This window comes from Coturnix japonica, chromosome Z (assembly GCF_054131305.1).
Source record: "Coturnix japonica strain WE chromosome Z, WE-NBRP24, whole genome shotgun sequence".
NCBI lineage: Eukaryota > Metazoa > Chordata > Aves > Galliformes > Phasianidae > Coturnix > Coturnix japonica.
Genome location: NC_140702.1, coordinates 73,411,113 through 73,438,902, shown reverse-complemented (window position 1 = coordinate 73,438,902; position 27,790 = coordinate 73,411,113). Strand labels below are relative to the sequence as shown.

Below are 27,790 nucleotides of genomic sequence, written 5' to 3'. Positions count from 1 at the left end.
GAATGATCACCCAGAGCCACGGGGCGGCTGGGGCTTCTCTGGGAGCAGCTCTGAAAGGGGTTGGTCTGTCTGGGTGGTATGGAGTGGTGAAAAAAAAGACTGGGGAAAAAGCAAAGTGCAAATATGGGCATTGGGGATGAGTATCTCTGCTACTCCAGCCTGCGGCCTCCAGACTTGATACAATGAAGGTTCCAAGACCACTAGAGATGCACAATGTGTACCCCACGCAGGGGTCTCAGCCCCTTTGGGAAGATGCTGAGGGCAATTCCCACTTGCTTCATTGGGAAGAAGCCACTGGGATGGGGCACTGCTGGCCCCACAGCGAGTTAGGGGCTGTATCACCCTGCATTGGGACAACCTGAATGAGTTGCTTGGTGGCATCTCCTTGTCTTACAGCTTTTAGCTGAGGAGGAGACTTCTGTTCTCCTCTTACCCAACATGGACACACTGGGAGACTGGAGGAGATTGGAAAGTAGGAGATTGGTTTGCCTATTGTACCCAGCAAATGACAACATTGGTTCTCCTCATTGGGCTCAAGAGGAGCTCCAACAAGAGATACTTAACAGCAAATTGCATTAAGACCAGAGAACAAAGTCTGTGCCCAGTCGTGGGAAACTCCTCCTCCTTTTCACCACCGCAGACAAGAGAAACCATGAAACACAACTCTCTCCCCAGATCTGGGACAGCAAAAGGTATTCCTCCAAAGATGGAAACCATTAAGAGGCAATTACAGGAGACAATGATGAAGGCAATCTGGTCGCTCATCAAGTCAGACCATGCAACCCAATGGTGGCCCCATTGGGTGGGCACCCTTAGGAGAGGGAGGTGGAAGGCATCGCCCTCACCTTGGGGACATGTCCATTGCGACTATGTGAGCAGGACCAGAGGTATGTGTGTGAGTGAGGTGGAGGGGGAGAGCCAACCCGTCAGCCTCATCCTGCCTGGCTGCAGCCATAGCAGCCCTGGGAGCAGAGGATGTGACCTCATCCCAAAGGGAAATACAAAACATGGAAAGAAGCAGCAGTGAAAGCATGGCGCTGATTGCACAGGGCCCACCCTTGGCTGCTGGACACTTGGTGCTTTCCTGGCTCTTCACGTGGCTGTGGACACAAATAGCATCACGGAACATCCCGAGCTGGAAGGGACCCATAGGAATCACCAGGTCCAACTTCTGGCCCCAAACCCAAACCCTGTGGCTGACAGCAGTGTTCCACTGTGAGGAGGAAGGACCGTCCCAGGGGATGGTATCTGCTCTCATTGCTCCTTCCCAAAGAATGAAGGTGCTTCCCCAGCAATCCCATAGGGCAAGGGGACAGTGATGGCCCTGGTTGTCCCTGTTTTTGGCTCTGCCCACAGAGCTGTTCATAATCCAAACCTATATTCACAATGGAAGCCCATAGGGAAGAGAGCAAACCCTGGGTCGAGCAGTTATATGGATAGGATTTTCTCTCTCTGACACCAGAGCCCTTCCTTGGCTGAAACATGGCACTGCTCAGTGTCTGTGACTGAGTCCTGCAGCCTTCTGGAAACACAAGTTCTGGTGCACAAAACATTGAGCCAAGCTCTGGGCATCACCATTTTTGTGTCTCCATCCATCCCCAAACACCAATTGCTTTCCAGGTGAGATGCCCCTCAACCCCATCCTTGGCCAAAACAAGAAGCACAAATGAAAAGCCCCATTTGTCATTCTGTGTTGTGTTTCCCCCCATGGTCCCAGGGGCTCAGCTCTGTGACCAGCACGGCTCTGTAGGCAAAATAACTAACATTTGGTTTGTTCCTTCCTCCTCATGTCCAGCTCTTCCTCCAGGACTCACTTCTCCCTATTTTCTTCTGTCAGCCCTGGCCACGTGGAGCTCCTGGGCAGGAGGGGTGTGGGGTCTGGATCTGGACCTCTCACTGCCTTCAGTGCACAACAGAAAAAGACAAACTCTGCCTTGCTCTCAGGGAACACAAACCTAAAACCCAACCCCTTATTTCACTGCCAGACGGCTTCCAAACCCTGATGCTTTTTGGAAAGGGAAAGCCATTAAAATAAAATCCCCTCCGTGCGACAAGATGTGATTTTCTCTCCCAGCAGCACCGCCCTGTGGCTCAGCTGCAGCCGGGGAGGTTCTTCCTCTCTTCCTCCAAAGGAGACAGTGAGAGACAGTGCCCTCCCAGAGCTCAGACGTTAATTACTGCGTTGGAATACTTCTCTAAATTACACAGCATGGCCCCAGGAGATAACAGGCACTGAGAGGGGGAAGGGAGTGGATGCAGTCTGTGTGCTGCACTGCAGCTCAGATGTGGAAAGGCAATGAGATGGAGCAGCCCCTTCCTTGCCCTACACCTCGGGCTTGAAGAGAGTGGGGAGATGTGGGGCCAGACCAGGAGGGAAGAGCACGGTTGTCTTCTTCAGTGTTAATTTTAACAAGTGTTTGGGCTGTCTCCCAATACCCAAGTAGTGGCAGACAACCAGGTAAGTTAAAAACCTAGTTGGATGGTTGGGCGCAGAGGAGTGTAGGTATTGGATGACAACCCAACTCCACCTGGAGGCCAGCAACAGGACAATCACTGGGCTCCCTGCAGGACCTGTCCTATTTAGAATCCCTGCTAACAGCCTGGAGGAGGTGAGGAGCCCACCCCTGCCAAGTCTGGAATCGACATGGAGTTGTGAGGACCACTGGACGTGCCAGCCAGAGGGAGCTCAGTGGGGTGAAGGAAGGAACAACAGGAACCTTAAGAAGTCAACAAGGCAAACAGCCAAGTGCTGCTCAGGAGAGGAACACGGGAGTAGGGGTAGGGTTATAACAGGATGGGAGGGAGGCAGAGCCCTGTGGGACTCCACTCCTTGAGGAACCAAGCAGTGTCACTGCCTGCAATCTCCGGAGCTAGTTTTTCCACTTTCTTGCTCACCCGCCATAGGCAGCTGCTGAGATTCCCTGGATGTAAATCCAGCTCTGTCTGCCGTACACTGTCATACAAACAAACAAATACATCCCAAGCAGCGCTCGGCACCAACTCTGGGCTGGAGGCAGCTCAATTGGCAGCAGGCTGGCAGGAAAATGGCAGCTCCCAGCCCAGAGGCACCTCCTGTGTTGGCACCCAAACAATATCCCATTGAGGATGGGACAGAGATATGGAAGAATCCAAACCTCCTGACACCGCTCATCCCACGCTGATCCCATACAGCACACAGCACAGAGCTGGGTAAGGAGCAACGAGCCCAAAATGAACCTCAGTGGGGCAGAAATACTCAGAACCAGTTAACAACAGATGGGATACAGCATTACTTATCCCTCTGCCTGCACCAGCCACGGGACATTCGTGAACCAGGCACATCCCTGCTGATGGTACTTGCTGGTTCCCAGACCTAAGCCATTTTCTAAGCTTTGCTGACTCAGCAGTGAAGAATAAATGTGGTTGAGCTGCAAGAACCAGAGTCCTTTTGTTTCTGGCTCCCTTGGCTTTGGAGGATGTGTCATGTGTTGCTAGAGCAGAGTGCCCCACACTGGGCATGGGGAACAGGCTGTGGGGCAGCGAGGATGTCAGCACTGCCACCTGTCATCCTTCAGGGCAATAGGGATTTACAAAACCTGATATGGCATTTCTGAATTGAGCTGGGATCACACGGCCACAGGGCTGGACATCCCTTCCACCGTGGACACCAAGCTCAGTAGTGGGGACAGTGCTCTAAAAGTGCTCAAAGCTTCATTTTCCCAGGCTTCCCACCTTTGGTAGCTGCCATCATTCTCTGGTTCTCATCTGCCAGAGGGTCTCCCCCTAAAAATCTCTTCTCCCTATAATCCCCAGGTGCCAACGTTGGGGCTAGGAGACCCACTTCCTTTCTCCAGTGCTATGACCCAAATTTCCCCTGCTCCCATCCCTACTGTCCCCACGCTGCTCCCATCCTGGTGGCACCTCACTTTGCACTGGCTCTGTAATTAGTGGTGATGTTATTAAGCTTTTATCAAGGGAAAGGAAAGGAGCTGGAGAGGAAGCTCTGCAGGGGAAGGGAAGAAACATTCCTGCTGTAGCCATCAGGAACTTTCCCCTTCCTCTTCTCACTCCCTCGCTGACCTTTGGCTGAGTCTGTCAAAGCCATAAAGGAAAAGGGAAAAAAAAAAATAAAGAGAGGAACTAAAAAGCAAAAGAAGCTGGAAGGACAGGCAGTGCAGAGACAGTATCTCATGTTGCCTTGCCCCTGATACTGATTTATCACCAGAGGATGGGTGGATGGAGGTCCCTTCCAACTCAACTGATACTGTGGTTCTACGAGAACCCAGTGCTGAGCTGTGACACAGTCAAGGTCCCAGCCCTGTGACCATGGGCCACTTCGGGGCATGATGGAGAGCTGAATGGGTCTGGGTCACCCATATCAGCTGAGCCATGAGGTCTTTGTGTCCAATAAATGGAACAGCTTGGACAGAGCTGATCCCTTACAGAACAGAGAGATTAAAAAACAAGAGAGTTTACAAAAAACAAGCTTCTGGCATCTTTATATAATTAGTAATAGCTTTTTATGGGGCTGTTCTGTAGCAAAAAAAAAATATCTGCAACACGTGAAACTCATGTCTTTAGGGTGCCACCATGCCCCTATGTCCCCAAGATGACATGAGCAACGGTGATATCACAGCAAGGTCAGACAGGAGCATGTTGGGAACAATTCTGGCAGAACCAGGGCTGGGTTGTGTCATGGCTGTGATGGGAACCAGGAGGAACAGGAGCACTTCCCAGTGAGGTGACACATAGTGATGTGGGCAGAGAATTTGGGGAAGTTCTGATGTTCTTAGCATCCCTCTCCTACCTCCCCTGTGAGACACATGTGCCTCATCGTGATGCCCCAACCATTTCTCACTGTTACACTTCGCTGTCTGTGAACTCTGCCCACAGTACTACTGCAAAGACAAAATGTTTATTAAGCGTTTGCAGAGAAAATTTTCCATGTTAAAAGTCGTACCCAGAAGTTTTTTCCCCTCTCCTTCCCTTGCTCAAGATCTAGTGGAGAGTGTATTGGACTGACACTGTGGGAGTAATGCCATTGGGGAGCTTGCCCCTCTTTCTTTCCTCTCTCTGTCTGCCTCATCCACTCATTGGTGTGAATGCCCCCAGTCACATAACAATAGAATGTCTGGGTTGGAAGGGACCTTGAAGATCACAGAAGCACAGAACCATGTAATGGTTGGGTTGGAAGGGACCTTGAAGATCACAGAAGCACAGAACCATAGAATGGTTGGGTCGGAAGGGATCTTGAAGATCATCCAATTCAACTCCTGCAGTGGGCCGGGTGCCCTGCAGCAAGGCTCCATCCAACCTGACCTTGGGCACTTTCAAGAATGGGGCATCCACCTGCCTTTTAGTAGCTTTTATAGCTCCTCTGGTGAGGATTTTTGCAATAGTGGGATGTGCAGTCCCAACTGTGGGGCTTCACCAGCCCTTTGAGAAAGGAGACTGACTCGGACCAAGTGGTTTTCATGAGCAGACTCACAGTGGACAGAAGCATCCATACTGCTTGAGTGAGAAACGCTCATGTGGGGAAAGCAGATCTCCAGGAACAACAGAGCAAACACAGGATAGTTAAGATCACAAAAGACCAGCAAGATCATCTAGTCCAACCCTAACCCATTCCCACCATGCTCAACCCATCACTACGACATCTACAGATCACGGGCAGCTCAGCACTGTGATTCAACTGCTTGGAAGAGGGCAGCATCTGAAAGCATTACCTCCCTGAGGCAGGTGTAGATGGGGCACACAAGGACTCGGAAGGGCTCCCCGGTGCTGCTCCTCATGGTGCCAAAGACCTCGCAGAGGAAGGTGATGAAACCCAGCCAGCGCTCCACGTCCCGCTGCTGCAGCTCCTCCCGCATGGTGAAATCCTTCTGCAAGAGGGATGGAGACAACAGGCTGCATTAGCACAACAGCAATGCTGGGAAGGGGTGACAGCTGACGGGATGGAGAACTGGGAGGAAATGGAAACTCAGGGTGGGGGAGGAAGGCAGACAGTCTGACTCTTTGGTAACAGTGGGGGGATTACTCAATGTGAGCACAGTGGTTGGGATTTCAACATGGTGAAGCCACCCGAAAGAAGGTAGTATAGAAAAAACCCCGACATCTGCAATGTAACAGCTCATGGTGGTGGTGGCCTCCTCTGCCTCACTCCTCTGCCTTGCTCCTCCCCTTGGATGGACATGCGGCATTTTATTCCCCAGTGCACAACCAACACTGAACAACAGCAAGCAGGAAGAGCTCTAATATTAAGACGTAGGGAATGTGATGGGTGCTGGCGGCTGCGTTGAGTGTGGTGGTCCAGATTAGCTTGCTCAACCCATAGACACCACACAGAGTCCCAACGCATCCAACCCGTAGACGCCAACCAGTCTCCCAACTTGCCTAACCCAAAGACACCAAGCAATGTCCCAGCTTGTCCAACCCATAGACACCAAGCAATGTCCCAGCTTGTCCAACCCATCTCAAATCCAGTGTCCCAGCACCCCCTGGGGTCTCACAAAATGATGTGTCCAGAAGATGAAGGGATTACAGCCTTGATAGAGAAAGGTCACCCTGCTCTGGAGCCAGTAGTTGCCAGGCCCAAGGATTATGAGTGCCACGATTTACAGAACAACATCAGGAGCAAAGCAGCTCCTCCAGCCACAGAGGAACAAAAGCTCTGCCCAAATGCAGGACCTGAAAAGGGGTGAGTGTGTTAGAGATGTGTGGCAAAGAGGCGGAACATGGAAAAACAAACAGAACACTTTCTAGAGGGCACCAGCACAACAGGAGTGCGTGCTGCTCAGAGCCAAGAGCTCTTCCCTCTGCAAGACATCCTGTGTGGCACCACTTGTCTGTCTCCACAGTGACCCTGCCTTGGTATTAAAAATGAGTCGGCAATACGGAAGGACAACTTCATTCCCAACAGTGCAGTGCATTCTCAGTTTGGCTGCACATCTCTTAACTCCAGAACTGAATACAGAAACTTGTATCATTTCATCTCCCTTTACACCAACTGACTGAGACAGAGGCTCGGCTGCTCCCAGGGCTCCAGCCATGCATGGGAGATCCAAGGAAGGAGCTATTTATACATTTCACTACAAAAGGAAAAAAAAAAAATTATAATATTTGCATATGCAGGAAAAAACCTCGTAACACCACCGAGCCACTGCTTAACCACACAGCGATGACTCATTCCTCTCTACGCCTATTTCTATTGGGCAATTTCCCAATGTGTGTCTGCACTGAAATCAAACACTGCTGGGCTGTTTTGGAGTCTCCAGAGCAGTCTGCAGAGCTCTTCCTTCCGCTGTCCTGGGGTGGAAGAGTTACTGACCAGCTCAGGTTATCACCCCTGGGTTACCGAATGGCTTGGAGTTCCCACTTGGTTTTCTAGTGCAACAAAACAAATTCCAAGCAGAAATGGAGAAATGCACTCCTCACATCCCAGGAAAGACAAACCCAGCCTAATTCCACTCATCCTTATTTCTTCACAGGGAATGTTTCCTCCAGGGCTTGTGGGGACTGACCTCCCCCAGCTCTACCCCATGCTGCGTCACTGGGGCGCGTTTATCTGCAATCCATTTTTATGTGAGTCCAACAGCTTTATTTTACATGGCAGCACCCACGTTCCTTGTGTCCCAGAACCATTCTGCAGATGATTGGTGCTTCACATCTGAGCTGGGGACCTCAGAATGGGATGAGAGCAGACCCCAGGAGCAGATGGAGCATCCTTTTGCCAGGGGTGGGAAGCCCTTCAGAACCACGCTGAACCCCACTGGCACCACCACCACCACCCTTCCCCATGAACTCTGTTTGCTCTGGAAATGCCTCTATTAAAAAAACACCACGGATGGGCCTGCCCCATGCTTGCATGGTGAGGTCAGTGCAGTGAGCGTGTCCTCCCTCATCAGCTTGGCTGTATTTTTAAACACACACAGTATTACTAATTTGGGGGTGCCCCGGCCTGTCAATGTGATCTGAATGCATTTATGGGATGACCTTCTTCTTTGTGAACTTCTGCCAGCACCAGAAACAGCAAATGCTGTGGGACTCCTGTCACCCAACAAAGCCCTCTTCTCTCCATGTGGATGCATCACCCACCCCACCATACCCACTGACCATGTCCCCAAATGCCACATCCCCATAGTTCCAGGGATGGGGACTCCCCCACCTCCCTGTACAGTCAATGCCTGACCACTCTTTGGATAAGAGATCATTCCTAATATCCAACCTTAACCTCCCCTGGCACAACCTGAGGCTATTTTCCCAACTCCCAGCCAACACAGCTCCATGAGATCGCCTAAGACCAGAAGGAAGCCCCACCGACCACAAGGAGTGGAGCTTTCTGTTTTGGTGGCCAGCAGCGGGCTGAGGAGCAAGACTGTATTTCAAGCACCAGACCTCAGCTCCAACAGCTGCAGCCCAAAGCCATCCCTGGGGACCTGACCACACTTTTTAAAGCCAGGTCCCAAATAGCTGTGCACCACCAACGCACGGTGGCTGTTAGAGGGCAAAAGTTGACCATGGGATAAAAATGAGGGTTAATTTCAGCTCCACCACCTTCTGATGGAAACAAATCCTCTGCATTTGGGCTTGTTGCTTGGTAAACACCGGGCCCTTCCTCTGGCAGCTCTGCTGTTTACTCCCTGCCAAGGAGGGAGGAAATACTGAGTCAGAAATACTGCAAAAAGAGAAATACAGAACGGTGAGGTGCTGGTGATCAGTGCGACATAAAAAGCTGTGCTGAATACTTGGAGTTACTGGAAACGTGATGCAAAGGTTGGAGCCCTGCAGGGCTCTTTGGGAAGGGACTGAAATAATAACGTGGGTAGGAGGAGGGATGGGGCAGATTCAGGGCTGTTTTATGCAGGAGGAGGTCAGGAAAAGCCTGACAAAGCCTTAGTGGCACTGGGGATTGACCCAACTTCTCCATGCTTAAGGTCTATTTCCAGCCCTGCGTGGGCTCCTGTCACCTCCATCACTGATTTCCTGGGAACAATGTGCTCACCTTCCTCTGCACAGTGCTTGGGGTGTGGAACTGAGACATGCAAATCAGAACAATTAGTGTTACTCCAACAAAAGAGCCACTGACATTTAAAGCAGATAAACCTTGTAAATTGCAGATGACACCCTGTGCCCAGCCTTGCAGGTCTGGCCTTCACCCAGTGGTGAGGCATTGCTCTCCAGCAGGTTTCATCACTGCTTTTCCTTCAGCTGGATCTGCACCAGGAGAGCACACATCCACCTCTTCCCAGCTGCTTTGGTCACATAGGCAAGAGCAGAAGATACAACCAGTGGCCTTCCACATGGAGCTGGCTCCATCAACGCTATGACTCTGTGCTTCTGTCTGGTCCTGGGATCACCTGCCCAATGTGGGGACCTCACGATTGACTGCAGTGATGCTCCTGAGGTTCTCAGTTAATTATTAATTGGACAAGTTTTAAAGCACTCGAGAAGGAGCAGAGTAATGGATCAGCAAACAGCAAAGCGTTGCTGTTGATCTGGTTGCTGTGAGAGATCTTGGAGCACTTCTCAGTGATGCTCTGAGGCGAGGATGGAGTAGCCCAGTCTGGACATAAGAAACAGCAAACATCATTTAGAGGTTGTCCTGGTACAAAAATCTTTGTTAATGAGCCTCTGAATGCACATGCTGGAAAACACAGTGCCCTGAGGGTCAGCAAACTCTACAAGTGAGGTGTAGGAAATCTCATTTCTACCAGAACACATCATGGGTTTTCTCTTTGTCTGCCCAGAACATGACCACAGGGACAAGGAGGGAAGAGGAGGAGACGGGGCTAACAGCTCTTATCCAGACACGTTCGTGGCACCCAGAGTTCGTGTAACAATTCATGCCGGGACCCTTTTCTAAATTCTTTTGGTCATGGGAGAAAATGCTGCAACTGTTTAGTCTACAGGGAGTGGTGGCTCTGGCCCAGCACTTGGACGTTGCTGAGCAATCATGCTGGCCCCTCCAACCTTATCTCTGTTTTCTGCCTGCCTCTCTGCACCAGCAGCCAAGTGTCTGCTGGGCATGGAGCACAGTACTGCTGCTGGTGGCAGTGCTGGAGGATCCATGCAGTGGGGATGAGCAATGACCAACAGCCACAGTCCCAAAGTGAAGTACTGGTATATTAAAAACGTCACCATCCAGCTCTATTTACACAAATGACAAAGGTCAGGGGATGCTTTGTCAGGGTCTAACCCTAAAAACCTCCATCATGGGGGCACATGACATTGCCAGCAGCCTGGATCTACCTCTTAACTGCATTTTCTGTGTCCCCACGTTATTGATGGGGATAGGGGACAACATGGGAGCAGGGATTTCCCAACCCTGCAGCAGTCTGACCCGTCTGACGTAGGGCAGAGGGAGCAGATGGCCTGGCAGGCTGCTGCATTAAGGCTGAGCCCCCGGGTTGGCAAACCTCATCCCATGTCCTGGGGATGGATTTGAGCCTTTGAAGAGAAAATGGGTCCTCTCCCCAGCAGAATCAATGAGCTGAGTGCAGCTTTTAAAACTCCATCCAGCCTGGTGTGAGTTGCAAAGTTGTTTTTAACGCTGGGAGAATTCCTAAATTTCTTTGTATTTGGATGGATTTTAGGGCTTTTTTTCCACATTTTATTTTATTTATTTATTTATTTATTGCCAGGCTGGTTCTATCTCACTCAGCACTGAGTATCCTCACCTCAGCAGCGGGTGGGAGCAGCTCGGGGCTCCCCAGCAGGCAGCAGCTGCCTGAATCTGGCTGGGTTTGCAGGCAGGCTGCACAGTCCACAGTCTCCACCTAGAGACCAGCAGAGCCTCTGCTCAGTGCTGCAGGACCCGTCCATGCCTGATACACGGTGATAAAGGGGAAGCTCCGTGCCCAGCCTGTGTGAGATGCTCTCCTGGGAGATGGTGGGACCTCAAACCACATCCTGAGCTTACAGCGGGGTTAAGCCCTGCCATGACCTGGCTCACTCTTCTTCCCACATCCTTGTGCTCAGCATGGCAAACACTGCCCTTTGCATTCTGATTTATCAAAGGGAATCAATAAGAATCAAAGAACAATTAAGGTCAGAAAGGACCTTCAGGATCGTAAATCCAACCATCAGCTGTCGGTTGATTCTCTAGTATTAATGCCACAATATTTATGTCTTCAAAAGGGATTCCAGCTCAATTTTACACTTCTGTAAAGTCTTTTGTTTTACAGAAGACAAGACCAGGCTTATGAGCTTTACCACCTTCCCGGCTTTTCCTCTCCAGGGGGAGAGGAACATCCCCAGTCCAGCACAGTTCACACAAACACCAGTTTGACCCACACCTAAAGCCTCAGGATTTGAGTTCAGGTTTTCAAACCAGAGAGAGGCACAGAACTGAACCATGAAACAGCCCTTTCTGGAGTGTCAGGAGGTTAAGCCAACATGGCTCACCGGAACCTCTCAGGTCAAATGCTGTGTTTGAGCAAGCACGAGGCTGAAGAGCACAGAAGAATCCCTGCAAGGATATGCAGCAGGGATTATAATTGGGTATGCACTAGGGTATGCAACTGGTATGTAAGGGTATGTAAGCACGTGCGCAGGAGAGCATGCAACTGAGTATGCAGAAGGGCATGCAGAGTTGTATGCAGAAGGGCACACAGCTTGGTATACAGCAGGGTATGCAATAGGGAATGCATCCGGGCATGCAGAAAGGTGTGCAATAGCAATAGCCCGTCTGGCCCCTGGCTCTGAGGTATCTCTAAATGAAGAGGCTTCATCTCAGGCCGAGTGCACGTGTGAGCCCTGCAATGGGTTGTGCTGGGTGCTGTGCAGGGATGCACCTTTCATTTCTATTTTATTTTATTTATTTATTTTCCTAAGGAAAGTATCAGCCTTCTGTTTGATGTGTTGTTGGGCGGGTTGCTAAGGGGAGCAGTGTAAGATTACAGCCCCAGTGATGTCCTCTCTAATAATACACTCCACTCTGCATAGCTCAGATGCAGACACATCTCAGCTATAAAGAGCACGGAGATTTCACCAGAGGAATACTCCAACTAATGTTACATGTAGAGGGTTTGTGGCATGCTGCTCAACACTTTCCCACCAAAGAGAAAAGCACCACGGCCAGCAGAAGCCAGCAGCTGATGCTATGACAAGCAAAAATCTGCAGGAGCCTTCTATTTATCAACTACAAAGGGACCTACTGAGGGGCAGAGAAACCACATGTCTATACACTAAGACATTTTCCATGCCATTGTCTCACAAGGCCCCCAGTTCAGCTGTGTTCATCCCAAGATGAAGCCACTGATCACTCCTGGTAACAAAACAAACCCAGTGAGGAGAAATCCCAAACTGAACCCAGTGAGAAGAAATCCCAGACCAAACTCAACCAGGAGTCCAAAGCAAACCCAATGAGGGGAAACTCCAAACTAAACTAAGCCCAGCACCAAGCTTGGGGTCAGCAGCATCTCCCCAGGGCTGCCCAGCCACCTACCCCACAGCATCCCAATGAGTTCCCAGCATCCAAACTCAACAGCAGAGCTGGAATTGGGTACCAAGACACAGAGAGGGCAAAACATAACCCGGGGTATTCCCAACATCCATCCTCTTGTTTCACACCAAGGCAGACACCACGAGACTTTGGCACCCTAAATGCATTGGCCCTGTCTCAGCCAGGAGGGGCTCATTAGAGGACCTGATGGCAGGGAGGGGATTCACAGCCATTTTGCTCCCAAAGGAAAAAGAAGGACAAACAAGTCCATCCTGCCCAGACCTTCAAAACAGAGGCATCTGCCAGCACCATATGGGGGAGTGTGGCTCAGAGGGGCACTGCGATCCCGATTTATCACACCCTGGTTCAGTGAGCTCCTTAGGTCCAGGGATTGGATTAGTCTGAAAGGTGCTGGAGAGATAAAAATCCAGCCCCAGAGCAAATGTTCTGGTAGAGGTTTTTAATTAATGAGAAATGATCTAGAAATAGCTGTTGGAAAACATCTGTCTGATGGTGGAGAGGCCATGGCTGAAGCTTGGCAACAGTGGGTTTTCCTAAGCACTGCCCACTCCTCAGTTTCACAGCTTCTGTTCCCTGGACACAGGTCCTTCTCCAAATCTGAATGTGCCACAAAAACACTGATTTGGGGCTGACCAAAAAGCATAAGAGCCAACTGCTTGCAGATCGTCACGATGCTTCACTATCAAAATGAAGTGCTTTCTCATTTTTCTTTGATTTCTCTGCAGCTTTCCAAAGCAGACACTGTGCTCCCTCCCTGCACCCCAAGCATAATGATCTGGGTTCCATGCTCCTGGGAAGCACTCAGAGACTCTATGGAGAAATGAGATCCATTATTTATCCTATACTCATGCCACAGTAGTCTGTATGTGAATCCATTCATTGCTGCACACGATGCTACAGCACACATCAGCTCACTGGGTCAGCTGGAAGGAGCTTCTGTTTTACTTTGTTCCTTCTTTGTCTGTTTCCCTTGCTGATAAACATCACCAAAACACAAGACCAGATAATGACTTAACCTAAAGAACCTAATAACCAAATATTAAAACTCATTCATGTTTAAAAAATGACAAATATATTTGTTACTTGGTGCTCAGCCATAAAATTGAACATAAGAAGTCCTCCTTCACCATACTCATAGGAAACACAAGTCATGTTAGCCGTGGAGATCCCTTCCCAATTACACTGTGGCTGTTGGGTGAGGAAGGAGCCATCCTGCAGTCCTTGGTGTGCTCTGGTACCCATGTTCACCCTCACCTGCATCCCCTCATCTTCACACCCACCCTCCTCATTCTCAGCCCTTCCAGGAGCCAAAGTCTCAAAATCACTATCAGGGGCTCAGAGAAAAATACTGAGAGATACAAGAAACACAAGTTGGCTTTTGTGATGCATGTGTGAAAGGTACCTGAAGAAAGCAGCTGAGCAGCCTGGCTGGAGGATCCAGAACTACTACAAACAAGAGGGAAACGATGGCTGAGGGAGATGGAAGACCTGCCCATGGTAAAGGACTGATTGCTAGCACAGCAGAGCATGGAGTCTTATAGACAGCAGAACCAGAGTAGTGTCTATCAGCTTTCCTCTCATCTCCTCATGGAAATTTGTTGCCAAAAACCTACGTGTTTATAGACCAAGTTTCAATTTCTGAAAAAAGGAAACAAAAAAAAACCCCACAACCAAACCCAACCAAACACCCCCACTGAGCGCTGCTGACGTGGGTGCTGCTGACCCACAGACCTCGAAGGCAGTGGAGATGGCAGAAGATGACAGCTAACCATTACGGATTGGCACCATCAGAACTAGAGAAACACTTCTCATCATGTGGGCTTGAAAGGAATTTGGTCAAAGCTCAGCTCCTGCCCAAAAGCACAGTAAGAACAAGGTGGGGTTGAAGCTGCAAGCACTTGACCAAATCATTCCATCTCTTTACCTGCAGCATGTTGAGGAGCAGGCTCCGGAACTTGGTTCCTTCCACCATGAAAAGGGCCATTTTGTCACAGAGCTTGGCGGCCGTGGAAGCAAAGCTGCGGTCTGTCACTGCTTTCTGGTAGATGGTTTTAACTATCTCCCCAAGCATCTCCTCAGAGTTGGTGGAGTTCTGAGCCTCCTCCATGAAGGTGGTCAGCTTGGAGTCAACGTCACTGCTGTTGTTACGCATGCTGTTAAGGATTTCAATTAATTTGTCCATTTTGTTCTTTTCAGGATGGGTGGTTTCCACCGTGACTTCGTCCTGGTCCGTGAAAAGGGAAAGACAAGGCGTCTGTTACACAAGGAGAAAACAGATAGGTCAGCCCTTGTCCTTCCACAAAGTGCAAAGGGGGAAAAGGGGTTGGGAAGACATACAGACAGACCCAGAAAAATCAGAGCATCCTCATCTCAGCACTGAAAGACAGCAGTGTATGAGCCCCAACCCACAAGTATCTGGTTTCCTCATTTCCCCCAGTACTCAATCCCAGGTTCTTCCTCCTCAGCTCAGGGAGGTGTGCTCAGGGCTCCAAGCTGGAATGCCCAGCTCTGACTGCCATTCTGCCTTCTCCTGAGCATTTAATCAAGCATCTGTCCCTCCTTCCCCATGCATCCAGCCTGCTCTGCTCCCTTCTCCTCCCGTAGTTCAATCTTCACACATACTGCACAGAGCAAATCTGGAGCAATGTTTTGGACAACCCCAGCGCCAAGTGACAGAGCAGTTGTGTTGATCACACACACACAAAAGTGGGTGCCTATCTTTCTTACAGGACTCTAAATGCACAAGACAGGCACTGAAGTGAATACTCTGAAAGTCTCTGCTCTACTCCCATTGCTTTAAATAACATAAAAATAATGAACAAAATCTCTTCCTCCCCCTCGTGCCACGTACTTAAATAGTAAAAGCACATGCACTCAAAGGTATACATTCCCAACATGCACTCCCATGGAACTGTATTTGTTCAGCTTATTTTTGCTGCACATTTTGAAAGCCTCATTGGAGATACCCCCATGAATACATTTTACAGTCTGAAAGGAGAATCTCAAGAGAAGGAATCTGAGTTGCACAGGGGGCAAAGGAAGATATCATCTCCAAATTCCTCAGAAATCTGAGTCTGAATATTGTTTCCAAAAAGGATTTCTCCTCCGTCACTTGCAAGCCATGGTTTTGTTATTGTTGGGTTGTTGGAAGGAAAGGGGAAAGATAAGGGAATTTCAATTCATTACTGAGATAAATGCATATCAACTTGAGAGCAGCCGACTGCAAACATTCATCACTCAAAGCACGGTATTTAGCTCTAGTTCTTTAATTGCAGACACAAATTGCCTCTGTTAGACCTCTTTGTGTGTGCATGAGCTCTGCAGACTGAAGGCAGTCTGCTGAGATCACTGCTGAGGAGGGAGAGCACACGAGGTAACTTGAAGGGCCCCATCCTTGCAATTGATGGAAGAGTTCCTGATCCTGGAAAGCTCCCACAGGGAGCAACCTCATCAAATGAGCCTTAACACTGCATCAATGAGGGGCCTCCCAAAGAAGCACGAAGACACGTCAAGAGAAGAGCTGGCACCAGGAGATCAAGAGAAGTTGCATGCACTCATGGAAAGGTCTCCTGAGCCCAACCCACCTCTGCATGGAGCACGGCCAACTGCCAGGCTCTTGGAGAAAGGGAAAGCCAAAATTCCCCTAAGAAATAATACCTTTTCTTTTAGTCTCCTCCTCAGCCTGTCTTTGGAAGACTGAAGCAAGTTGATCTTGGGTCTCTCCCCAACACGCTCATGAATGCCGTCCTTCCTCTTGGTCTCCACCTCCGGACTGTACGGCTGGGACTGCTTCTCCACCGCCTCCGGACTGCGCTGTGTCTCCACCGGACTGTGCCCTGTGCTGGTGGAGGTGTCCTCGATTTTCAGATTCTCAGTCTCTTTGGTGTTCCTGTGCGTTTCTTTGTCGTTGGGCGAGTGCTTCTGGTTGTGGTGCCATCGCCGGTTCTGGCTGTAGCCGTGGTGGCCTGGTCTACCAGAGGAATGAGGGGCTTGGCCTCCTTGGTAGAGCTTCTGGTGGTCTCTGTTGTGTTTGGTACCACCTTGTTGATGGTCTGCGTGCTGCTGGGACTTGTTCCCACCAGGAAGCCTCTGCTGTCGCCTGAAAAGTCAAAGGAAGATGTTAGTACACTATTGCTGTGTGGACAGGTAGAAAAGCAACAAGAATGAGGGACACCTTTTCTGAGTAGGGTAGAAGAAACCGTATTTATCCATAAAATAGCTTAATTCATGCAATGCCTCTATCCCCAGAGGTGTCCACAGCCACGGATGGAGCCCTGGGCAGCCTGAGCTGGTAGGGGGCACCCACACCACTGCAGGGGTGGGGCTTTAGGGTCCTTTGTAACACAAGCATTCCATAGTTCTTTGGTTCTGTGATCACTAGGGTCCCTTCCAACTCAATCATCCTATGGTCCTGTGACCTCTAAGGCCCCTTCCAACCCAATCATTCCATGCTTCTTTAGTTCTGTCATCACTGAAATTCCTTCCAACCCAACTACTCAGTGGTTCTGTGATCTTCAAGGTCCCTTCCACCTAACCATTTTGAGGTTGTAGGATTCTATGGTAACATGACTTTGGTTTCTAGGAATATCTCTCCTATGCTCCTGTGTGAGATACTTCTTGCTTCCACACTGTGTTAGGGAAGAGTTGGCCAACCCCAGCCCAGCAGTGGGACATCACATAGGGCTCCCAACACAAAGCTGAGTGCTGGTGCTTGGCTGCGGCATGACAGACACGCGGGTTCTCAGTGGCAGGGGAAGGAATCTGTGCTCAGTCTCAAACCATCAGATCCGCTTTTCAGAGATATTCAATGTTTTCTTTGCAAGTTGAATGGCTGGGAATGAAAACAAAACAGAAAAAAAAAAATAAAAGTGAAAAAAAAATAAAAAAAGTAAAAAAAAAAAAAAGGAGATGGGGAAAGCTTTCCTGTTTGCTGGAGACTACGAGAGTTTTATGAGTACAGATCCTCCACATAAAGTTTTCCTGGCATTTCTTTGTTTCCTCTCAGCAATGCAATCACATAAACCACTTTGTGAAGTGCATGAAGAGCAACGCTTACGAAGAGGGGGATGTCAAAATAAGAGTTAGCTGTACCTCTTATTGAGCACTAAGCCCTCACATGCTCCAACGTGCACCAAGTTCTGCTGATGCAATTCAGCATTCCCTCACTGTGGTTTTGCTCCTCTCTTTTCTTCGGCATTGGAGTTAACTGTTTGGGTGCACTTTCAGCCTTGGGTGTTTGGTCAAATGTATTTACATTACAAGTATTTCACCGAATAGTTGTGCACATAGAAGAAATTCACACTCAAGTCCATGTGGAGGGGGAAAGGTTATTCAGTTTGGGGCTTTAATGATGAGATAGGGAGAGCAGAGGCAACGAGGACAGCTAAAAGGCAAAATTCACATGGCTGGGGCAGAGCAAACATGAACAAAAAACAAAGCTCTGCAGTCCCTGACCACAGGATGGAAAACACCAGAGTTAAACAAGTTAGTGGGGAAAAAAATGCAAGAAATAAAAGGCAAAGGAAGGAGAATGGCAAACAAGAAGCAGTGTCCGTGACTTGGCAGCAGCCTCAGGTCGAGACAATAATCCAGCGTTCCAGCAAAGACTCGTTCTGCGCTATTATCTTCCCAACACCCCAGCAAAGAAGAAAAGCCAAGAAGAAATAGGACTCTTTGCAGAACAAAAAGCCAAAGGAGGAAGAAAAGAGCCCAAAAGTCAAACTTTTATGTCTGCAGAGCATTGCAAAGCCTGGCAGACAGGGATGACCAGGGTGGAGGAGCTCCCAAGGCTGAGACCTTGGAAGGGGGGGTGAGATCAGAGCTTGGAGAAAGGCACATGATGGACACGAGAATGGGGATGACCCGCAGCTGGGTCCCTCCTGTTGGTTGGAGTAGGGGCTCACAGCTTGAAGACTTATGGGGTCCATGGACCGGATGGATGGCCCATGAGAGATGTTAGTCCTGAAGACAGGACCACGGTCAAGCCGAGGCACCTACACCTCTGGGCAGTGTTCATTCTGAAGTGTTGCATTAGAACAAATCAGCTGTGATAGAAGATTGACTTCCCCTGTTTACCTCACCCAAATGTTTTGCTGGGTGAAAAGAAAACTCTTCAGTCTTCCCAGTGATGACGGCATCAGCCCCTTCCCAAGCAAATGAACTCCTAAAAACCCCAACACGAGGCCCAAGGGAAAACCAATAAGCACCCAGGGAAGCAGTCATCCCTTTGCTCTGTGGACAAAACCAGCCACGTAGCCTCACTCACTTCCATGCTCCACTAAGGAAGATGCTCCAGCAGCATCCCAGAGGTCCCCAGAGGTTTTCTGGGCCATGGAAAGGCAAACTGGATTTCTTCAGCTACCAGCAAACATCCCAAAGCACGCTGTTTTCCAACCTGCTACTTTTTCATTTAATGCTGAAGAACTATTTTCAGTGACAATTCTAATTCAACTCAGAACTCCCACTGGGTTCAGTGGGGCTGGGGATTTGGGCATCAGTCAGTGTGGAAACTAAAGAGACATCCAGAGCTATGGAGCAACCTCAGAGGTACTAAAAGCCTAGGGAAGGCAGTCAGGGTACTGGAAATTGGATGGCGGGGTTTGTGTTATTGTCTCTGCATTGATTTCTTTTTAATTTTATTTTTTATTTTTATTATTTTTATTTTAATTAACAAAACGAGATACCTTTCAACAGAATTCAGATCTGACAAATGTTTGCTCTGCTGCAGGAGCCTATGCAAACAAATCTAAGGCTTCAGCTGTCGCTGTGATTACAGCCTACGTGCTCAGAACTACAGAATTCCTACAAGTTTGACTACATCGCTTGCTCCCAAGGAGAGAGGCTGGAAGGCACAAGGCTGGGGAAAATAACTCCAGACATGTGCACAGCTGTGGTCTAACACACAGTTGCTCTGTCCCATCAGCTCTGCTTGTGTCCCTTGAGCTACACGTGCCCTCTGAGAGCCCTGTATATTGCTATTGTTCAGTGCAGGGAGCAGTAGAGCACAGACGTGGCTACGTTCTACTCTTGCTATGACTGAGAGTGGGAAACACTCAAATAGGCTTGACGGTTCCAGACAATTTAATCAAAAACCTCAAAATCCCCCAGAAAGCAACGACCACCAGCTCCAAGCATGAAGAACACAGGAATTCTGTGTGTTTTCCTTTTGGCTTTCTCTGTTTCAAACTGGTTTCGCTTGGCTCCAGTTTCATTTTTGTTTGCATTTTTCTCAGATGAGAAGGGAGCAAGTTGTCATGTTCACTTCTGAAAGCAAAAATGAATTTATTCACACGTCTTTTATGCCTTTCTGTCACTAAGGTTCATGTTTACCCCATTCACTATGAACAGCCCAAGTATATGGGCAGACATGGTATTTTGGAAGCACTGAAAAGCCACCAGTCAAAAACCACAAAAATCACAGACCCATATGATTATTAAGGTTGGGAAAGATCACTAAGATCCCCAAGTCCAACCCTAACCCATCCCCACCATGCCCACTGACCATGTCCCTCAAGATGGAAGTGATCCATGAAAGAAAAGGGAAACATTAAAGGGCCTCGTACAGAGAAATCCAAGGAGTTCAAGCAGGAATACAGACAAAAAATGGTGTAGGGCTGATATAAGGCATGGTTCTTCATCTTCTGCTATGGGGCGCTGATTGATCTGGCTTTGTTGGGCTGGAAGGACATGCACTAAGCCCATCTGAGCACTGAGAAGCAAATCTGGCCACTTCCAAAGTGCTCACAAGCTGCAGTGCCTGAGTCAGCTATTTTCTTCTGGGCTTCATGGAAACGAATCTTCAGGAGGAATTTAAATAGCTGTTTTGCAACAACAGCTTGGGAAAGACGTCCTAAATACAGATGGCATGTGAGATAGCTCTAAAACAGCTCTTCAAACACTTTGCTGGATCTCCCACAAATCATTAGGGACGTCCGGACATGGCCCATTGCACAAAGTGAGCAACCAGTGAGGAAGACAACCCCAGACCTCAGGGCTGGCTGCCCAGACGGGTGTAGAAATCACCACATTGATTGAATGTAGAAATTGCTCGGAAATGGTTTTCTTCATAGACTGCTTTGCTTGGAATAATGTTCTTGGATTCTTAGTGCGCCGTGAACGTTATAGCAAAAACTAGATGAAAACCATGGGGAAATACAGCGACAAGGAAACTAATCCATTTTAGCTGAAGTAGTTCAAAACTGAAACATAACCACAGTGTGGGATGCTTCCCAAAAATCTGCTGAGCTCAAACATACACGGATCCTGGATGACTGGTAAGAACGTGAGCAGAATGGATATAGATTCATCCTCTACTGCTCGGCAATAAAACAGCTTATATCCCAGACTCCAGGCTCCCTCCTGTAAAAATACACCAGGACCAACCGGTTATCCTGAGATCAGCTAATCCTAAGAGATGTAAGATGTAAACCCACGCCAAGATGCATGGCTCCCAGACACAGCCCCATCCTTCCACGATCCCGTCCCCAAAGACACAACCTAAATAGCACGCATGGACTCCACCTGCTGCCTTTTTGCTCAGCTGTCCTCCTACAGACCTCCGTGACTCTTTGACCCACAGCAAGGAAACAAACATCCTAGGTTTTTCCATATCCTATTTATACCAGAGATTTTGAGTGAAGAAATAAATGTCTTTCCTCTAGAAGCTAAAGCAAGATTTGACAGGACCTCCTAACAGCTGTCCAGACACATGAGCTGACCCCAAGTCCATGGTGAGCAATGACTTTCTACGTGTGGACGTGGTACAACACCAACCCAAGCAGCTGAGATGCTTTAAGTTATGTGTACCAGAAGCCTTCAGCTAGTGCTCAATGAACTTACTTCTTCAGAAAAGATGTTGGATGTTCTGGCATTTAGCACCATAAAGCTTTAGGAGATCAATCTGGGTGTTGATTTATTGATGATTCCAAGGCAGCCTTGCCCAAATGGCACGTTTCAATACGTCTGTCCCCCTGTCAACAGAAGAATGTTCTTCTGTTCTCCCCATCCTTGCCTCCCCTCTCATACTACCACCAATAGTTGCTGTATCAGGGAATGATCCAGTCTAAAAACTGCTTTTCTCTTGGATGAGTTTCCCAGCCTGGCTGATGCAGATGGGAACAAGCAGACCAGGGTGATAGATGGGGCTGGGCCACCTTCTCCAGCTCCAGTGGAGCATCACTGCCTGGCAACCAGCACCCCAAGCTTTAAGCTGGGATGATCTGGAACACAGGGAATGGTCAGAGCTGTGCCATCGCATCACACAGGGAGGCAGGTTCATAAAACATCCGCACTGCATGAAATGCTTGCCCTTGGAGCTGGACTGCTGTGGCTCTAGCAGGAAGAAATGGAAACCAAACAGTTAACAAATATATAAAAATAGAGCGGAGTTCACTTGTCTTTTTTTTTTTTTTCTCTCTTTAATATGGAGATGAAAAATCCCTGGGTGATTCACGTGCCAGCAGAGATATTAGCTGCATATAATAGATGCAATATTTTTAATACTAATATTTTGGGCAGAGACAAGAGTGGGAATGGAAAGTATTTCCAGTGCCTTGACTTCTTTATTTTGCAAACATCAGTTGCTAACTGGGGTCAGACAGAAAGATTGTTTCTGCAACAAGAGCCCAAACAACTCAAGCTGGCAACTCCTTCCCCCAGCAGCCGTGCCAGAAGGCCCTGGGTCTGCGGGGCCAGCATTCCCACAGGGCTTGCAGGGAGGAGGAAAGGTGGTAGATGCTCTGCTGCTGTACATTTGGGGTAGATTTATATGTAAAATGAGAGCTTTTTTTGGCACTGAGGAGCTGGAAACGCTCCATCAAAGAGCAGCAGAGGAAGGTGCAGCCACAGCCCCTTCAGTGCCTTGTCCCTGCTGTGTCTGCGGAAATGGGGATGTTCTGCTGAAAGCACGATGAGGTGGTTCCATTTCTGACTATTTTTCTTGGGAACAGCACCCAAGATGATGACTCCACTGTGACTCTTCTCAAGGACTTTCCTGGCAGGTTGCTTGAAAATCAACAGGTCACATTGCCATCTAACAAAACAAACCCCAATGCCTTGGGTGGTGGGTGATTCCGGAGCAGGTAGTGCATTGGTCTCACTTGCAAAACAGCAAAACCTGTCTTGAGTGCTGACTCTTGCTTTGTGGATACAGCTGGAGAGTGAAGGTAGGCACCACACACAACATTTGGAGGCTAATTCTTGTGATACCAAAAGGATGGTTCAGAATAAACAAAAGATTATTTCTTCACATAATACACAGTTAAATTGATATAGTATATGGTATTATGTAAGCTATATCTCTCCTCATGCTCCTCTTGGTATCTGCCCTCAAAGAGCTGTAGAATCATGGAATCATAGCATCGCAAAGGTTGGAAAAGATCACTAAGATCATCAAGTCCAACCCCATGTCCACTCATAGGATCATACAATCACTAAGGCTCAAAAAGACCTTCAAGATCACCAAGTCCAACCCCAACCCATCCCCACCATGCCCACTGACCATGTCAGGCTATGAGCACGGAGCCAGCTGTTTGGGCATGCCCAAAGGCAGCTCCTCGACTTGCAGCCCACCAATGCATGATCACAGTAGATTGCAAATAGAAAGCAATGCTGCAGTGCAGTGTGCATGTGCTTGGCCTGTGGTACCATGCAATAAAAGGTGAGCCATCTTGGGGCTGGGTGTAGGATTTGCAGTGTAATGCTTTGCCAGCAGCACAGGCAATTAGCAGCGCCGGCGCACGTGCGGCCGTTCATTAAGCCACAGTAACGCAATCACCCAGCTGAGCCCTTTTAGGAACAAACCACCAAGACAATATTGGCCTCTGGGGACCCGCAGTTCAGACAATTAATTTAGTGTAATAACTCACAGCCATGCTGCAGACAATCAAAACGAGTGAAACAATGATCTGTCCTGTAAGTAACACCTCGCTGACGCACGGCGCACAGCAGCTGTAGGTCACCATGAGCGAGCTGCAAGGCATGAGGAGCTATAGGCCAAGAGGAGATGTAGGGCCATGAGGGCTGTAGGGCCATGAGGAGCTCTAGGGCAGTGAAGAGCAGCAGGGCTATGGGGGGTGTAGGGCCATGAGGAGCTGTAGGGACATGTGGGTCTGTAGGGTCATGAGGGACTGTAGGGTAGTGAGGAGCTGTAGGGCCACAAGAAGCTGTAGAGCCATGAGGGGCTGTAGGGCCATGAGGGGTCTTTAGGCCACTAGGAAGGGTGTTTGAACTCTTTCATCTCCTTCCCTTTCTCTCTTTTTCTCCTGTTCCAAAACCATTTGTTGAACTCAATATAGAACTGCAAACCGTCTCGCTGCTAGCACACGGCCTGTCTGAAACATTTTGCTTTGTTCCACTGAGGAACAGCAATTCTGCACCAAAATAACGCTTCAATATTGTTGCTTTCTGTAATAAACATCCTCTCCACTCACTGCGAACCCCTCAATAAATGGCTCTGTAAGAACAAAAGACATTTCTGTATTGTTTCAAGTTCTCTTCCTTTCTGAAAACCTCAATTAAAACAGTGAAAAAGCCAACACGTCACTTCTATACTCCATAATTATGAACTCATTTCCATTCACTCTCCCAGCAGGAGCGCTTTGTCCTGCTGACCTCTGGGAACAGCTCTTCTGAGGCTTTTCCAAAATCTCCCAGCACTAAAAACGACACATTAATATCAAACATGAAACAAGCTCACCTTCATGTTCACCCAAAATAGCGTGCTATCTTAAAATCATGGTCTTGAGTTGGAAGGGACATCAACGATCACAAAGCTCCCCAACACCCCCACTGCATGCAGGGCCACCAACCTCCACACTGAATACCTGCCCAGGTTGCCCAGGGCCCCATCCAACCTGGCCTTGAACACCTCCAGGGATGGACGGGGCATCCACAGCCTCTCTGGGCACCTCACCACTCTCACTGTGAAGAACATCCCCCTGACATCCAACCTAAATCTTCCCTCCCTCAACTTAAAACCATTTCCCCTTGTCCTGCTGTTATCTACCCTTTCAAAGAGTTGTCTCCCCTCCTGTTTATAGGCTCCCTTTAGGTACTGAAAAGCTGAATCTGAAATCCATGGCAAGTGGTATTCCTGCAACTACTTAACTTTGTGAAATATGCCTGAGCACCGGCCATGAATAGAACAGCATGAGAGAGGCTCTGGAAACATCTCTAAAAGCAGAGTGAACATCGAAAGAATACAAGGATGCCAGCTTGATGCAAAGAGTTGCCAAACCGGTACCTCCTTTGAGGAGACCTCTGTCCTTTTTGACCTGGGGAGCCTGGTACTGGACACAGACATCTGGTTGAGAAGAACCATCCTCCAAATGCCAATGACTGCACCCCCAGTGAGCACGGAATCATAGGATGGCTTGGATTGGAAAGGACACTGGAGATCATTTAGATCATGTAGACCTCCAAGAACAACACGGGAAACCTAGTTATGGACAGTACAGTAGGATCCAGATGTCAGCATCACTGGGAATGCCCTACAGCACTTTGGCTCCCAGCCTATCCCGGTGCAGGTCTCACAATAAACTCTGGCATCCAAATTAGCAGCTGCAATCCTGGAGGTGAATCCCAGCAGACTCTGCTGAAGGTGAGAACTGCGGTGAGGTCCCCCATGTGCTCCACATGGCATTAGTAACGTTATAAAACCCCAAGCTTATCCAACAGACCTCAATTTCTGTTGAGGTTTAGTAGCAGTGAAGTGCCCTGCTGATGGCATGCAGGTCTTTCAATCAGCAGCAGGGACCCAGAAAAACAACCTGCAAAGCCTCCTGATGCCATAAAGTCTACTGGCAGCTGGGCAATTCAGGTTAAATTTAGTCTGCAGTACAGAGGTCACGTCAGTCGCCAAGATCATAAAAAAAAAAAAAGAGAATAAAAAGTCCTGTGTTGTACGGGCTTTATGTAATGCCAACGCTGCTCTCAATAGAGAGGTGAACCTTGCAGCTGGGAAATGCACCCAGCTTGCTCCTGCCGCTGCCTCCTGGCATTAAAAAAAAGGAACAATGAAAGGAAAGGATTAAGTCTGCTCAGATGGGTATCTCTTAACCCCTCTGTACCATACCTGTCTGGGCAGACCAGGCTGGTGGAGGAAATACACGTCTCCCAGTTCTGCTCGTGTGGACTCACACGTGTATTTTTTGACTTTTTGTACTATTTTTGGGGCAGGAAAGTGGCTCTTAGGTGGTCGTGTCCAGGGCTGATGTTAGAGACAAGCCTGACTGATCTTCAGATGGCTTCTGTGGAGCTGCTGGACCACCACAGCCCAGTTCCTTACTGCTCTCCTTCCCTTGGTGGCAATCATGGCAGATCTTCCCAGTCTTCATCAGGTGGCCCAGATATCATCTACTTTTCATTGTGGCAATGTGGTTCCTCAGCAGAAATACCCCTTGTGGCCCCGCACCGTGTACCCTGTGTACCTGAGAGCATCCTCACTGCTCCCTGCCTGCAGACAAGGCTGCACAAGCAGAGATGTGCAAAGAAGCTTTTCCTTTGGGCTTAAAGTTTGTTGTAACTTCCCTACATCCTTGTATCATCAACAAAAAAAAACACAGAAAAACCAACAAAACAACCAAAAAAACAAGTGGAAACATTTGCTTTCCCTCTCCTTATCCCAAAGTATGCCGTGGCCCTGTGCAGCCCCTCCACACTCATCCCACCAATACCTCCTCTCCAGCAGGGAGATTTCGCCCTTACAGGACTGGGTTGGGCAGTGCTGATTCCTGTCATGTTTTATTGCAGGGTAAAGTGGTGGAGTGCCCTTTATGGTGTTTTGAAAGGAAATTGTACAGGAACAATGTCCCGGGCAGTGTGGCTATTGAAAACCCTTCACAAAGGGAGTTTGCCACAAGAGGAAAAGCTGCTTAATCAGTCCAACTAATCACCGTAGGTGGTTGAGAGTCCCCGAGGGTCCGTAAAATCAAATAGAATGGGAAAAGAAATATATCACAGCTTGCCTACGCTTCTCCTGGAGCCACCAGCGGATCTGGGATGTTCCCTGCCTGGCCCTGAGCCTGCGGTCACCGTCCTCTGGGCTGTCCCCACATAGCACCGCGCTCATCTCAATGATGGGGGTATGTGGATGAGAGCTCGAGATGTCCTTTAGCTGAGTGGTGGCAATGGGGTGGGATGGTGGGGCTGGGGACAGTGAGCAGGGCAGGGTGCCCACCCTCCTGCTTGTCACCCCAGCTGACCCTAAATGGCTTCTGGCGTCAGCAGGAGGGGTCAGCAGTGCTTACACAACCCTCAGGAAGAGGAAACTGTCCCTGACAGCCACCCGTGGCTCTCCGGGGAGGGAGGATATTTCTGCCTCCCCCCAGCTCTCCATCTCATTAGAAACAACACCCAAAAAAAAGGGGGAAAAAAAAGAAAAAATGAAACCAGACTGTATTTTTTTTTTTAATCCTGATCTTTAAAGTGTAAAGCCATGTTAAATGTAGGAAGCAAATTGGGACTCTGCTGTTGGCTGGGAAGGGCGGGTCTTGTAGGAGCAATGGCAAATGTAGGAGCAAATGGCAATCTGTCACCAAAAATGTGCCAAGCAGACCACAGTGCTCCTCAACTGGGAGAGCTGCAGCCTGGTTCAGTACCTTTAACCTCATCTTTGTGACTCTTCTATGTAAGAAATGAAGCATGCACCCCATGGCAAAACTAAAAATATTACTCAAATAATGTAAAGCCTCGGGTTGCCCTAATCCAGCTCTGCCCTGGGACATCACCCTGCACACATATTTGCTCTGGAGTGGTCCTTTGCCCCTCATCTCCCAGCAGCATCCCAAGGCAGCTCTTTTCAGTCCAGCAAGGCATCATACCTCAATGCAGAGAAACCACTGGCTGCTCCTTCTGAGTGAAGTGATACCCCCATGGAACTAAATATGCAATTTACACAATTAAATACACTATTAAATGAACTCAGTAGGTTGAAAACACCATTGCCAGGGGAACTCTGTTGCCTGCCTTGTTAGCACATCCCCTCCTTCATGCAGACATCTTGCTGCAAACCCCGCTCAGCCACTTCTGAAATTCAGTAAATTAAGCTTTTCAATGGAAAGAGAGGAAGCACATGACAAGGACTTAATGCCTTTACAGATAACACCTTGCAGCTGCCTCTATGAAGGAAGTGTGGGGATCTGCCTATGCTGGAATATATGAATGGGTGAGATGGGCACATCACTTCCTGTGCTCCCGGAGCAAGAGATGTAACAGGCCAGATTTCAAAGGCAAACCATGGGGACAAATATACACTTCACTTTGTGTTTGTCCGTGCTCCAGTAATGGTTTTTGTGTTAGCTCAGTGGTGACAGCTGCTAAACAGCAAGATACACACAAGCACAGAACCAC

General features: G+C 48.8%; 1 protein-coding gene across 7 annotated transcripts in view; it reads right to left on the bottom strand.

The window, feature by feature from the left end:
- CTIF (cap binding complex dependent translation initiation factor) overlaps positions 1–27,790 on the bottom strand; it is a 75,801-nt gene that overhangs the window by 7,163 nt on the left and 40,848 nt on the right. For 4 of the 7 annotated variants that reach the window (XM_015887218.3, XM_015887220.3, XM_032441196.2 and 1 more), the window contains 3 exons: positions 16,100–16,541; positions 14,367–14,696; positions 5,706–5,861 (listed from right to left, as the gene is read on the bottom strand). In XM_015887218.3, coding sequence (XP_015742704.2) covers positions 5,706–5,861; positions 14,367–14,696; positions 16,100–16,541 — 928 coding nt within the window. The remainder of the gene's footprint in view (positions 1–5,705; positions 5,862–14,366; positions 14,697–16,099; positions 16,542–27,790) is intronic. The other 3 variants (XM_015887219.3, XM_015887221.3, XM_085529311.1) reach the window with 1 other exon arrangement.